The following is a 15,177-nucleotide window of genomic DNA, read 5'->3' on the forward strand; positions in this document are numbered from 1 at the left end:
TAGAGCGTATCAACAGTATCTAAGTAACGGCTGATAATACTAAGTTGAAATTTTCAGGGCATATTTAAGTGGGTGTTGAAGGGTGATCGAAGGCCAACCATCCCCCTCGCCTTGGGATCTTTGATCCTGGGTTTGCTCCTAAATGACAAGGGTGTTAAGATGAAACTTTAGGGAATGTAGAGGGGGACTCTGAACCAAATCAAAAGACACTATGTCCATCCAGGCTACAAACGGCGTATTTGCAATATCTTAGGAACGGCTAAGGGAAACAACTTGTAACTGTCAGGGCCGCCGTAGTTCAGTTACTAGCGCGTTAGACTTTGAATCAGACTGGCAAGGGTTCAGTTACTTAATCAGTCATTTTTATTTCAGTCATGGTTTTCTGCCTTATATATGATTATTTTTCAGCTAGTTCACTATTTTTGTTAATTTTTTGTGAATTGTGAAATGTTCCACACGCTATTTTTTGAGCAAATTACGCCCAGAACCCAAACCCCTTGCCACTTAGGGGATGGAGAAGTGTAGGCATATGGTTCTGGAACCACTCAAAGTTGTTTCTTCAAGGAAAGATTACTTATTATTGTATTTATTTATTCATATTATTTCTTTTTTTTAGTATTTAATAGACGAAATAAAACTATTTGTAATGTATATAGAGAAATCATAGCACTAAGACCCTATTAGCATTTTTTTCTCTTATATTTTTCTGGTTGTCAGGTTACTTTCTAACTTTTTCTTGTTTATTGGTATTCCACACCTGTGTGTCTAATGTTTTTGTTGTTTGTCATGGGGAGAGGGAAATGTTTAGTGAAGCAAGTTAGACTTACCAAAATTTTGCTTTGGTTTTGAAAACCTTAAAAATCTGTTTTAGAAAAATAATTACTCTTCCCTAACTGTCGAGGTCGCCCATCTTCAAAAACCGTGTTCACTATTTTTTGTATCATGCATTTCTCGGCATTATTTGAAAAACGATCAGAAATTAAATAATTTTTTTTCAACTGAAAGTAAGAATATACAGAAATTATTCTGTATATGAGGGTGCTGCCATCCCCCTCGAAAAAAATTAAAAGATCATTGTAGTGTTGTTTCTGCATTAAATTTAAATTAAAAACGAGCAAAAATTAATTTTAAAAAGCAAAGTTTTTGAGGGAAGTAAAGAGCGAAGTTGAACTTAAAACGAACAAAAATTATTGCTTCACAGTCCATCTAACATATTTCAATAAATCTAGTACAAATAAACCAAATAGTCATATTTCCGTATGTTTGTAGGATTATAGAAAACTAGTGCTTGAACTGAAAACACAAAACAATATAGGAGTTTTGGTACAGTAAAAGTAACCGATTAAGGCCACTTTTTACAGTATACAAATAGGGTATTTTTTTTGTTATACTAAAGTGTATTTCTTACAATTTAAGATTATTAATTATTCACTATTGGTATTATAGCTGGTGAGACCAAAATGTTACCTGATAAATCAATCCAATATTTCTGTATGCTGTTCAGAGACTTTGCGGCTATTAAAAAAGTAATTGTTTTTATGCTTATGTTTTTAAGATAATTTTAATTGTATACTGAAAGTTACTAATAAAACAGCTGGTGTAAGACTATGAAAAGCTTTATTGATTAGTTTGTTGTTGTCAGGCTACGTACTCACTTTTAACTAGTAAATTTACATTCTTGTTTTTTATACTTGGTTTCTGTGTTTTCAGTAAAGTGCTAGTTTTCTATAATCCTACAAACATAGGAAAATACTAGACCTACGTTGCCTGAGCAGCGTGAAGTGTTGCGGCAACCTGTGTCCGGCTTCGTCGAGAGCAACACTTTGGTTTTGTTTCTTTGCTATCGGTTAAACGCTGAAGTTGTCAGCCTATCGAAGCTTTTAAAACGTTATGTTCAAAGAAGAACGCGATAAGTAATCACATGATCAAAGGCTATTTCCTTAGCGTTGAAAAAAACAACAATAATAAAGAATATCGAAAGAAGGGACTAAATTGACTTTGCAGCCAGTCGAAATTTATCCTTTTCAATCGTAGACATCGTGACGGATGAAAGCTTAGAACAATATCTTATATAATCCAGTTGGTATTATAAAGCTATCTATAACTTTTCAGGATCAAAATACCGTAAATGACACTATTAATTATGAAGAAACTACTATGACATATTTTTTATCAGGTCATCACGAGCTATCGATAATACCAAAAGAAGGGACTAAACTGATTTTTGCAGCCAGTTGAACGTTATCCTTATCAATCGTAGACATCGTGATGGATGAAAACTTGAAACAGTATCTTATATGATCTAGTTGGTATTATAAAGCTATCTGTAACTTTCAGGATCAAAATACCATAGATGACACTCTATTAATTATTATGAAACTGCCTCGTTGTTTTACGTTATCGTTTGTACCCGTTGCGTAAACACTTAATTCTAGGTTGCAGTGATTATGGGTAGGCTACACCAACTAGCAAAAGTTACAAACCCCTCATCACTAAAGATGATTGTAGCCTAATAGACGATTATTACTTACAAGTCCCCTACATGTCTTACCACTGGAACCAACTCGGTCTTTCCATCAAATACACTGGAAACAAATAATAGGTACACCAAATAGCAAAATTTGTAAACCCCTCAACGCCGAAGATGTTTATGAGCTAACAGCCGACCTTTCCTTACAAGTCTCCTACATGTCTTACAATTGATATTGGCCTATTTTTTGTTTCAGTGTGTACCCTACTGCTGAAGTTGTCAACCCCTTGAAACTTTCAAACTAGTATATCCCATGAAGGAATTTTTGTACCAAGAAATGGATGACATATACTTCGATCAGCTCATCAAGAGCTATCGATTGCCGTCGAAAAAAAATTCTATCTGTCTTAGTTCAAAAGTTGATTTTTTTGCCGTAGGCCAACTTTCTAACGTCACCACTTAGAAAGGAGCGAAGGATAAGCTCCAATTTCTTTAGCAATGACAGAACTCTTAATGTTTATGAGGTATATCTGATAACATTTCTCTACCTCAATCCCAAGTCCGAAAAAACAAATGATAAACCCAGCCGAAATTACGGCAGCACTTTCGGACCCGTGGGAAAATGCCGCTTTTTTGCTTCTGTAAATTTTTCTATTTATCACTCAAAGAAGATATATTGGCTGTGGGGCCGGGTAACTGCGGCATATATTTAACACTTATAGATTTTAGTCCATCTTCAATTTGAAAGTGGTGCCTGCCTGCTAGAACAGAGCTTTCCACTCGAAAGCAGAAACATGGTTTGATGAAACGAAAGCTTGGCTGCACAACTTCAGATACTCCTGTCTGACATAGGCTTCATAACTCCACTTCACTTCGCACACCATATGCTCTGGCTCGTGGACAAGCAAAAACCATCCTTTTTGGCCCCAGGCAAGAGTTCTGCGGAGCTTTCCAAAATTTAATGCCATATTCATCAATCCGGCCTGAGGTCCACACTTAGATCCTTACCAGTTTCCAGGAATAAGCCGACATCGGCGGCATAGAAAAAAAAAATGGGACAAAACTAAAGTGTTGATCTCGCAACACAATGATCATTTGGTTTATTTGTACTAGATTTATTGATATATGTTAGATAGACTGTGAAGCAATAATTTTTGTTCGTTTTAAGTTTCAACTTTGCTCTTTACTTCCCTCAAAAAACTTTACTTTTTTAAGTTAATAATGTTCAGTGATAGCTGATTCCCTACAGATAGACCCATGTGTCCATTGAAAATGAAGACCTGGTACAACAACGCAAATCAACAACTATTTTATCACTTTGCCTAGTTTCATAGTTTTGTAGATCACTGTTACTTTGGTAAAAACTCTTAAAAACATCCAGGGTTAAACCATTCATACACTGAAACACAAATACTGCAGCTTGGTAATCTCTTATCTGACCTATATTAAGGAGTTTCAGGGACCCAAAACAAGTTCAAGTGTCATGTACATCCTGGACGTACATGTCGATTGTTCGAACAGCTTTATTTTGTAGAACTTGCCTTCTTCTATAGTTGCACAAGAAGTTACTGCTCAATAGCAGGGGTATTCTTTGAGGGAGAAGTATTCTTCTAAGGCGGTTGCCATAGCAGGCAACTGTAGGAGATGTATGGATAAACCAACGAATAATATATAACTAGAAGTATTCTTTGAGAGAGAAGTATTCTTTGAGGGCGGTTGCCGTAGCAGGATACCGTAGGAGATGTATGGATAAACCAACGAAGTATCCCAACCCCGCGGGCAACTGGGTCATTGGTTGATGAAATTGGGTCACTGTGAAATTTCCATGCCAGATGGCAATCAAGATAAAAACCAACGTAGCGGAGATGATCAACTTGATGAACTGGATTACCACAAAGTTACCTGGCCAGACATATTCAGCGGTGTACCAACTCTACAGAACATCATTAAAAAAACTTGCGAATATACGCACACAATAGAGTTAATGAAGTGGAAATCATCAACCTTTCCAATGCAGGATCCGCTTTTCTCACCAGAAACTTGATTAATTGGAAACTTGCACAGATGTACCTATCTTAAAAGAAAAGAAAAAATCGGGTATTCAATTTTTAATGGGAAAGACCATATATAAAGTTATACAGTTTTGGGCAGCAGCCTGCGCCAAATAAAAAAGAATAAACTGGTGAAAAATCGACTTAAACATATGGATCGAAACAGCACAAGAATGTGTAGTTTTCCTCTAAATTTAAAGTTGTTTGCACAATGCATTTGAAGCTGGTCTTATACCTGCAGCTGTAAAGGTTCGACTTTGCAACAATGGCAAAAATGCGATACTGAATTAACGTCTTCATAATTCTTAAAGAACCAAACGAAAAATTTTAGAAAATCATGGCTTTCAGGGATTAATAGACCCAAATTGGGTCTAGCAACCAAAAAAATGTTCTTATTTTGATATTCTTGGTACTTTTAACACTCTTGAGGGATTTCTTTCCAGTTTGGGTTCTATTAAAAAATAAAAAGAGTAAAGGAAAATTGGATATTTAGGCCAAAATTTTCTTTTTTTTTGGGGGGGGGGTATTGGAGTAAGATTTTGCTAATTCTCTCCTTCCTTTTTAGGTTTTCTCTTGTGTAATTATTTGTCAATTTATGCCTACTTTATTGCGTTGAAAATCGTTTATTGTGATATTAAATATACTTTGTGGAATATCCTACTAAAATATAATAAGTGAAGCACTTGTGATACTTTTCTTTGTCGCCGAAAACGATGTGTTCCTAAGGATTTTAGGCTCAAATGAATTAGAGCAGAAATATGGGTTTACTTGGAATTCGACTATAACTTTACTGAATCTATGAACTAATGGATGGTAATCAACTCCTCAGTAGCAGTAGCCATGTCTGCTATCTACTGAGAAAAAAATTTTGCTTTAATAGTCTTTATTCAAAGTATGTGAAAAGCGGATAAGAAAGAAAACTTCAGTGGTGTAATATAGGCTTAACAGCCAGTAGCGCCTCTGACTGTGTAGCGTTAAACAGCTGAATTACAGAATTTTAAACAAGCTTATTTATAGTTTTTTCGATGTATGAATGTCGGTTCTTTAGTTTATTTCTTTGTAATTAGGCCGATTGTTTTGTTTTAAACTAGTTTGTTATTATGTAACAATTAGCGCTAAGTGAGTTAGTAGTGCATGGGCTAGTTAAAATATAAAAACAAGGCACAAACATTACTATTGTCTCTTTTTGGCAAAAGTAGTTCTTTTATCTTTAGACCAGTGTAAACTAATTCTAAAGAAATGATTGAATGTAAATAATTTCTGTTGTATATATGTATTCAATTATATACGATTGTCCTGACACAATATATTTTATAATTGGTTTTTATCTGAGATCATGTTGTCAAGCATAAATAAAAAACATTTATTTGATAATCTGAGTAAAAAGTGCAGAAAAATTTGGGATTACGGAGGAGGGATAGGGAACTGAGGCTCCTGAGTTTCTCTCGGGTTGTCGCAAAAGCTTTTATCTATTTTTATACTGCTCTTGCTAAAGTTACTGACACATTGTCTAATATGTTTAATGTGCTAAAACACATTTTTGATCCGAGACACGATTTAAAATATACAATATATTATCCCAGCATTATGAATTTTCATACTTGTTTATATATATATATATGTATCTTCTTTCTATAACCTTATGATTTTATGTTAAAATGGCGGTAATTGTCAATTTTTTTTTTTTATCTTTTTTTTTTACAGAAACATACGTGAGTTTCTTTTTTGTAAGTTTCACAAGCTCTTTGCTCTTGAAAACATACAACAGGTACTAATATAAATAATAATAATTTAAATAATTTAAATAATAATAATAAACCCGCTAATAAACACAAGAGAAAAATAGAGTGCTAAGAAAAAAGAAAAGAAAAAAAAACGCACAATTATGAAAAATACAAATATTCCTCAAATGGACAGAAAGACGTATGAGCCCGTGGTACGGCCCGAGCTTGTCAGGGGCTGACTTTAACTACTTAACGGGAAGTAACTCAAGCTTATTTGTCACATCAGATGATCTATAATTATGAATAAGTTTTCTCATCCGAATAAATAAATCTTAAAACGAGTAGAACTAAAAAATTGATTATGCAAATTAAGCTAATGTGAACAAAATCATTACAGACAATGACACCTTCTGCGTCATTAGCGTTTAACTGAAAATTAAATAAATAAAAAACAAGTTTTTTTAACTGCAAATAAGGAGCGACATTAAAACTTAAAACGAACAGAAATTATTCCGTAAATAAAAGGGGCTGTCCCCTCCTCAACGCCTTGCTCTTTACGCTAAAGTGTTTTAATCATTTTAAAAAGTAGAACTGTGACAAAGAGGCAAACTTTAGCGTAAAGAGCGAGGCATTGAGGAAGCGAGGCGTTGAAGTCGTCCCCAAAGACATAGTTATTAGGTTTTCGACTAAGCTGAACAGAATGGCTATCTCAAAATTTTAATCCAGTTAGTTTGGGGGAAAATGTGAGTGGGAGGGGGCCTAGGTGTCCTCCAATTTTTTAGTTTCTTAGAAAGGGCACTAGAACCTTTAATTTTCGTTAGAATGAGCCCTCTCGTGGCATTCTAGGACCAATTGGTCGATACGATCACCCCTGGAAAAAAAAAAAAACAGACAAATAAAGACGCATCCGTGATCTGTCTTCTGGCAAAAAATACAAAATTCCACATTTTTGTAGATAGGAGCTTAAAGCTTCTACAGTAGGGTTCTCTGATGAGCTGAATCTGATGGTGTGATTTTTGTTAAGATTCTATGACTTTTAGGGGGTATTTCCCCCTGTTTTCTAAAATAAGGTAAATTTTCTCAGGCTCATAACTTTTGATGGGTAAGACTAAACTTGATGAAGCTTGTATATTTAAAATCAGCATTAAAATGAAATTCTTTTGATGTAGCTATTGGTATCAAAATTCCATCTTTTGGAATTTTGGAGAAAAAAAGGAGCGGGTCGCTCCTTTCTACAATTCGTTACCATGAACTATTGGACTATATGTTTCTTGAACAGTCTTTAGAAAGAACTGTCAAAAATACAATGAATATTTGATGTATAGTGATACTATTTGATGAATATTCAGCAATTCTGAATTTTATTTCACTACAATTTTTATTTATATTTTTCAATGTTGAAATTATAGAAGAAAATATTTGTAATTTCATTTATTTTCAGTAAAGCGCAAATGACACAATAGGCTTTAGACGTGTACGGTTCTATTATAATAACTAAAGCAGACAAAAGCAATTCACTTGTTGTCATGAATACAACAGACTATGACAACAAAATTTTCTCGCATTTAAATGACACAATTACATATCAAACAATAACTCATGATCCTACTGATCAGTTCACTAATAATATTATAAATGAATTAAAGCAGCTAAAACAAAATGGTAAAATCACCCCACAACTATACAATAAATTTTTTCCCCGTGGTAGTTTCTGTCCTAAACTCTACGGTTTACCAAAAATACATAAACAGGGTATTCCCTTAAGACCTATTGTGGCTTGTACTAAAGCTCCCGCTGCCAATATTGGAAAATGGCTTTGTGCAGCTTTCAAACCTTTATTGTATTCTCAAAATTCCTATATTCATAACTCGGCAGATTTGATTAAAAAACTTAGCAACACAAGTATTTCAGAAAACACAATAGTTAGTAGTTTCGACATTGTTTCCATGTACACAAATATAGATGTAACTATTTCAGAGGAATTATTAAAAAACAAAATAGAAGAAAATTACCACTTGATCGAGACTTCAGCGACAGGAATTGATTGTGAAGTTTTAATGACTCTTGTTAAAATTTGTAATAAGTTTTCTATGTATTTTCAATTTCGCGATTCTTTTTATCAACAAAAAAATGGATTACCCATGGGGGCACCTTTATCCGGGCTACTAGCAAATATTTACGTCGAGAATCTTGAGAATTGGGCATTGAATTCTTATTTTCTAAAACATGTCTATTGGGGTCGTTATATGGATGACGTAATTTCACTTTGGAATTATGGGGAAGCTGAACTTCGGGGCTTCTTAGATCATCTTAACACTTATGACCGAAATTTGCAGTTCACCCTTGAAGTTGAAATTGAAAATAAACTACCGTTTTTAGATGTATTAATTATTCGTAAAGCTGATGAACTGGATTTTACTATATATCGAAAGCCAACACAAAACAATAGATATCTTCACTTTAATTCAAATCACCCCCCACAAGTTAAAAGAGCAGTTGTAATTTCCCTCATTGATCGTGCCCTAAATATTTGCTCCCATTCATATATAAATGCAGAAATAAATTTTATCAGAGATATTCTTTTTGGTAATGGATACCCCATTCCTTTTGTAAATAAAATAATTAGCCGTAGAATAAAAAGACATTCTTGTAAAATCGAAGAAGATACTTCACAATGTGAGGCTATTGATAAGCCCTCAAATATTGTCTATCTTCCGTATATCCCAAAGATTACAACAAAATTAAAAAATATTTGCACAAAAAATAATCTGTACGTAGTTTTTACTAATAATTTTAAAATCATCAATTTCTTAAATTCGGGTAAAGATAAGACCCCAGTTACTCGCCAAAGAGGGGTCTATCAAATACCCTGTGATTGCGGAAAATACTATGTCGGCAGGACCCATCAGAATCTAGACAAAAGGTTACATCAGCATAAAAATGACATAGACAAGGCCTTAATTTCAAATGGTTCCAACAATTCCTTTGATTCTGCTCTAGGTTGGCACATTTTTAATAATCCGTCCCACATGATACTTTTTGAAAACTCTTCACTCATTAGTAATGATTTGGGAATAAAACAGGTGGTTCGAGAATCAATTGAAATTAATCTCAAAATCAATAAAAATATTTCTTTGAACAGGGACTTGGGGGAATACTCACTAAATTCTTTATACTCAAATTTAATTAAAAATGATCTAACAAAATATTTTACTAAACCAATTTATAATAGTACTGAACCAACTACGAAAAGGCCTTTGAGACAGGCTGCTAAACAAGCAAGATTAGCTTTAAGAAATTGCATCTAATCATTTTATTCTCTTTAGTTTGAATGAGTTTATATTTCTTCATTTCATTCTTTTCGCCAGTCCTGGTTGAACTTCGCTGAAGTAAGGATGCTAGGGCTATATTTTTAAAAAAAATTGTCTTAATAAGTGTTTTTATATTCAGTTTTAATTCTCACAATTTGATGTAAGTTCTTTTATATATATATATAGTATTGTATTGTGCTGAAGACGGCCCTTGTACATAGGGCCGAAATATCTACATAAATAATTTCCATTGTCTTGAAAAAACTTTCCCTATTGTTTCTACGTTGTATTTGTTTGTTCTTTTAAGCATTACTTGAATTCTCAATTTAGTTTTTATTCATTTTAAGATTTATTTATTCATTTATATTAGCACCTGTTGTGTGTTTGTTTGCTATGATTGTTTATTTAATTTCTGTTTGTTTTGGGCTTCATTTATTCTTTTATAGTAATTTCTGGTTGTTTTAGTTTGATTTTTTATATAAATTTATTTCTAATAGTTTTAAGTTTAATATGGCCCTTTACTTTTCTTTGAAAAACTTCTTTCAGGATGTTTTTTCAGTTAAATTATGTTCCCTCTTTTTACCAAAGTTTTATTATTGGTTTCTTATTGAAATATCTGATTCTAATTTGTTAAATTCTAATTAGCGTCTTCTAATGTGTTTCAAGATAACCTTTAACATTCCCTAAAGCTTTCGACCAAGTGACATTAAACGCTCCTGGGATATTGAAGATACGCCCTTCTTACAACCGAGACGTACGTAGTATCTTAGGATTGAGCTCAACATCCCCCTCAGCATTCCCTGAAGTTTTACCTTCATACCCTTAGGCTTTTCTGAAACAATCAAGATCAAACATTCCCGCTCTTTACCAATGATATATCCTGTATGCAAACAATGGGCATATTGTATAATTTACAACCTTTTCTCCATGGGTTATGTTGATCATTACATTTCCAGAGGCATAACTATTACACCTATTGATCAAACCGGCTATTTCATAATTTTTTACCAGTGTTAATGGGGTCTAGGACAAGGGGGGCCCTTTGCCCCCCAAGTACCGTTCAGTATGTCCTAAAAGTTTCAACTTAATGCCTTCAGTTCTTCCTGAGATGATGATATGTGCTTTTTCTTATTTGGAAATTCAAAAAGTGGAGCTGACTGAAGAGCTTCTTTCTCTGCGATTGAAAATTTACCATATACTTTCGGCAATTAGCAATTTACCATTTCACCGTATACTATTTTTTATCAGCTTATGATACGTTCTCAGTTGGACACTCAAAAAATGGAGGTGACTGAAGAGCTTCTTTCTTTGCCATTGAAAATTTACCAGATACTTTCGGCACTTAACAATTTACCATTTCACCATATACAATTTTTTAGGAGCTTATGACACGTTCTCAGTTGGAAACTAAAAAAATAGAGGTGATTGAAGAGCTTCTTTCTTTGCGATTGAAAATTTACCAGATACTTTCGGCAATTAACAATTTAGTATTTCACCATATACTATTTCTTAGGAGCTTATGATACGTTCTCAGTTGGAAACTCAAAAAATGGAGGTGACTGAAGAGCTTCTTTCTTTGCGATTGAAAATTTACCAGATACTTTCGGCACTTAACAATTTACCATTTCACCATATACAATTTTTTAGGAGCTTATGACACGTTCTCAGTTGGAAACTAAAAAAATAGAGGTGAATGAAGAGCTTCTTTCTTTGCGATTGAAAATTTACCAGATACTTTCGGCAATTAACAATTTAGTATTTCACCATATACTATTTCTTAGGAGCTTATGATACGTTCTCAGTTGGAAACTCAAAAAATGGAGGTGACTGAAGAGCTTCTTTCTTTGCGATTGACAATTTACCAGATACTGTCGGCACTTAACAATTTACCATTTCACCATATACTATTTTTAGGAGCTTATGACACGTTCTCAGTTGGAAACTAAAAAAAAATAGAGGTGAATGAAGAGCTTCTTTCTTTGCGATTGAAAATTTACCAGATACTTTCAGCAATTAACAATTTAACATTTCACCATATACTATTTCTTAGGAGCTTATGATACGTTCTCAGTTGGAAACTAAAAAAATAGAGGTGAATGAAGAGCTTCTTTCTTTGCGATTGACAATTTACCAGATACTTTCGGCACTTAACAATTTACCATTTCACCATATACTATTTTTAGGAGCTTATGACACGTTCTCAGTTGGAAACTAAAAAAATAGAGGTGAATGAAGAGCTTCTTTCTTTGCGATTGAAAATTTACCAGATACTTTCGGCAATTAACAATTTAGTATTTCACCATATACTATTTCTTAGGAGCTTATGATACGTTCTCAGTTGGAAACTCAAAAAATGGAGGTGACTGAAGAGCTTCTTTCTTTGCGATTGACAATTTACCAGATACTGTCGGCACTTAACAATTTACCATTTCACCATATACTATTTTTAGGAGCTTATGACACGTTCTCAGTTGGAAACTAAAAAAATAGAGGTGAATGAAGAGCTTCTTTCTTTGCGATTGAAAATTTACCAGATACTTTCAGCAATTAACAATTTAACATTTCACCATATACTATTTCTTAGGAGCTTACGATACGTTCTCAATTGGAAACTCAAAAAATGGAGGTGACTAAAGTGTTTCTTTCTTTGCGATTAAGAATTTACCATATACTTTCGGCAATTAACAATTTACCATTTCACCATATACTATTTTAGGAGCTTATGATACGTTCTCAGCTGGAAACTCAAAAAATGGAGGTGACTGAAGAGCTTCTTTCTTTACGATTGAAAGTTTACCATATACTTTCGGCAATTTACAATTTAGCATTTCACCATATACTATTTCTTAGGAGCTTATGATACGTTCTCAGTTGAAAACTGAAAAAATGGAGGTGACTGAAGAGCTTCTTTCTTTGCGATTGGAAATTTACCGTATACTTTCGGTAATTAACAATTTACCATTTCACCATATACTATTTTAGGAGCTTATGATGCATTCTCATTTGGAAACTAAAAAAATGGAGGTGACTGAAGAACTTCTTTCTTTGCGATTGGAATTTTACCATATACTTTCGGTAATTAACAATTTACCATTTCACCATATTCTATTTTAGGAGCTTATGATACGTTCTCAGTTGGAAACTCAAAAAATGGAGTTGACTAAAGAGCTTTCTTCTTTGCGTTTGAGAAGCGTTTCGATGGAAAAAGAAAATTTATTGCTGCGTGCTGGTGCTCAAATAAGTGCCCTTGAGTCTCCTGAGCCTAAGGTAATTTTGATTATATGTTTGTTTCCGTGTTGCCTTTTACATTTGAAGCGCTTATAATTATTTTTTGAATTTTATAAAATGGGAAATCTGCCTTGTTTTGCTACATTGATCGAAATTAAAGGATTCTGAACAATATCTGCATCTATTCTTCTTTCTTTTTTCTCTAATTTTTATTCCGTCCAATCAAATTCAATTTCTCTTTTTATTTAAGAAAAAAAGAAAATGTGTTAAATAGGCAACACGCAGTATTTTCTTTTCTTCTTTTTTTGTCATAGTATTAATACACAGTCAAACAGCACATTATAATGAACGATAGTAAAGAGCAACACTTGTCAGTAGAAACTGAAGATCTAACAAAACGAAGGTTGATAGCAATAATATGGATCAGAAGTATCTTCTTTCTGTGGTCACTCCAAGCTTTTAACATATGGACCATTAATTTCAGCTTATCTGAGAACTCCCTCCAGGTTGCATAAAAATGCACAAGAATCTCGAAATTTCATATTTGTCCCAAGAAGGATGGTCACAGATGTGTGTTTGTTTTTGTTTTCCTTTCCATTGATGATTGTATTCAAACAAAGATCGTGGTCTATGGGGGGAAGGGCTCTTTAAATATCCTAATGCTCTTTTTGAGCAACAAAAGAGATCGTGTTACAGCAAAGATCTTATTTCTGCTATCCCGGGGTTTAAAGGCATAGCTTTTGCGGGGACATGGCAACAATTCCATCGAGCAAAATTTTGAGGTGATAAATCGTTTTAACACTATTGAACAGCTGTTTATGTAAGCTCCATATGTCAGAGACCGTCCTGCCGGGTAGTGGCAGTCCTTACCAAATAAATGTTTTTTTTTATAAACTATTCGTACATATTCGTAACAATTTTTCATAGGTACCGATTATTAGAGGGAGGGATTAGATATTTTGGAAGAGGGGGAGGAAGGTACCTGAAGCCTTGAAAGGTATATTTGAAGGGCCAAATGTTCAAACTGTGCTCGAGAGGTCCTTCAGTTCAGAATAAAGAGGGCTTTGCTTCATAAATTTTCTCCATTTGCAGGAATATATTTGAACTAAGCGTGCAATATGGGTGCAGAGTAATAGCTCCCCTTGAATTGCGAAACAGGATTTTTAATGTAAAACAGCAATTTTCAAAATCAATGAAAAGGGCTTGAAATGAAGCGTTAAAAGGGGAGATTTGTGGAGAAAGGTCGTAGAGTCCCTCAATTCAGGTATCTGGGAGTTTCATATTTAATACAAACAGCAATTAAACTTAAGAAATTAGAGTTTTAGTAAGAAGTAACTGTATAAATAGAACATGCAAAAATGTTTCTGTATATGAGAAGGGCTACCGTCCCCTTAACTTTCTCGCTTTTTAAGCTTAGTTTTGCCCTTATCTTATGTCAATACTACTGAAATGGGATTCGGCAACGCAAGATCAGTGTGATAAAAGTGCAACTTTATAGGCTCATTTCGTTGTATTTGCTCAAAACAACAGTATTTAGAGATTATCTGAAAGTCAACCAGTGAACAAACCACTTGCTACGGCCTACATGTTGTATCTAATGCAGTTTATTTTTGCTTTCAAGAAAGCACTGTTCTAATTTATGCATAACAAATGAAGATGAAGCTACCCTCGTATATAGGATTGTTTCTCTTTATTTGGAGTTTTAACGTCACTTTTTATTTCCGTTTTAAACTTCTTCTTTTTATTTGCACTGAAAACCTAATAGAATAATTGTAAATATCTTTGGTTGATCTTGTTTCTTAGTAGGGTATTTATAAAAGCTATTTGCAAGGCAAAACTAAGAACTTGTAATGTTTGTAAATGATATTGATTGGCAGTCTTCAAACTACCCACGTCTTTCTGCATTTGATCTATTTCCTATTTATTGAAAGTTGATAAATTACTTTTTTGTTATAAGTGTGATAATATTCAAACTTGAATAAATAATGTAAGTACGCATTTTGTAAATTGCACATGCGGCTGTCGACTTTCAACAATCATGTACACTATGTTGCATGTGCTACTTGTGATGGGAGTGTGCCATGTGCTGTGCAGTGTTCCATACTGGGGCAAAGAGCCAAGACTGTGCCAATTATTTCGGAAGAACTGATACCATTATGGTGTTCTTTGGTGGTGTCATCACCGTCACATATGTACACCATCATGGTGATCTGCGGGTGATCTTTGCAGTGAACGCCATTGATTTGTTAGTTCTGTAAATTTTAACTATAAAAAAAGTCAAATTTGTGAAAGCTGTATTTAACGAACTAACATGGCTCATGATTTTGTATTTTACATCGGAAAGTTACGTGCTTACATAAAACACTTTTTCTGGTTATTTACATAAAATGTTT

General features: G+C 33.8%; 1 protein-coding gene across 1 annotated transcript in view; it reads left to right on the forward strand.

The window, feature by feature from the left end:
- LOC136034463 (liprin-beta-1-like) overlaps positions 1 to 15,177 on the forward strand; it is a 164,053-nt gene that overhangs the window by 41,535 nt on the left and 107,341 nt on the right. The window contains exon 6 of the mRNA XM_065715654.1: positions 12,671 to 12,823. Within this exon, the coding sequence (XP_065571726.1) occupies positions 12,671 to 12,823 (153 nt within the window). The remainder of the gene's footprint in view (positions 1 to 12,670; positions 12,824 to 15,177) is intronic.

The sequence above is a fragment of the Artemia franciscana genome, chromosome 2 (assembly GCF_032884065.1).
Source record: "Artemia franciscana chromosome 2, ASM3288406v1, whole genome shotgun sequence".
NCBI classification, from domain to species: domain Eukaryota; kingdom Metazoa; phylum Arthropoda; class Branchiopoda; order Anostraca; family Artemiidae; genus Artemia; species Artemia franciscana.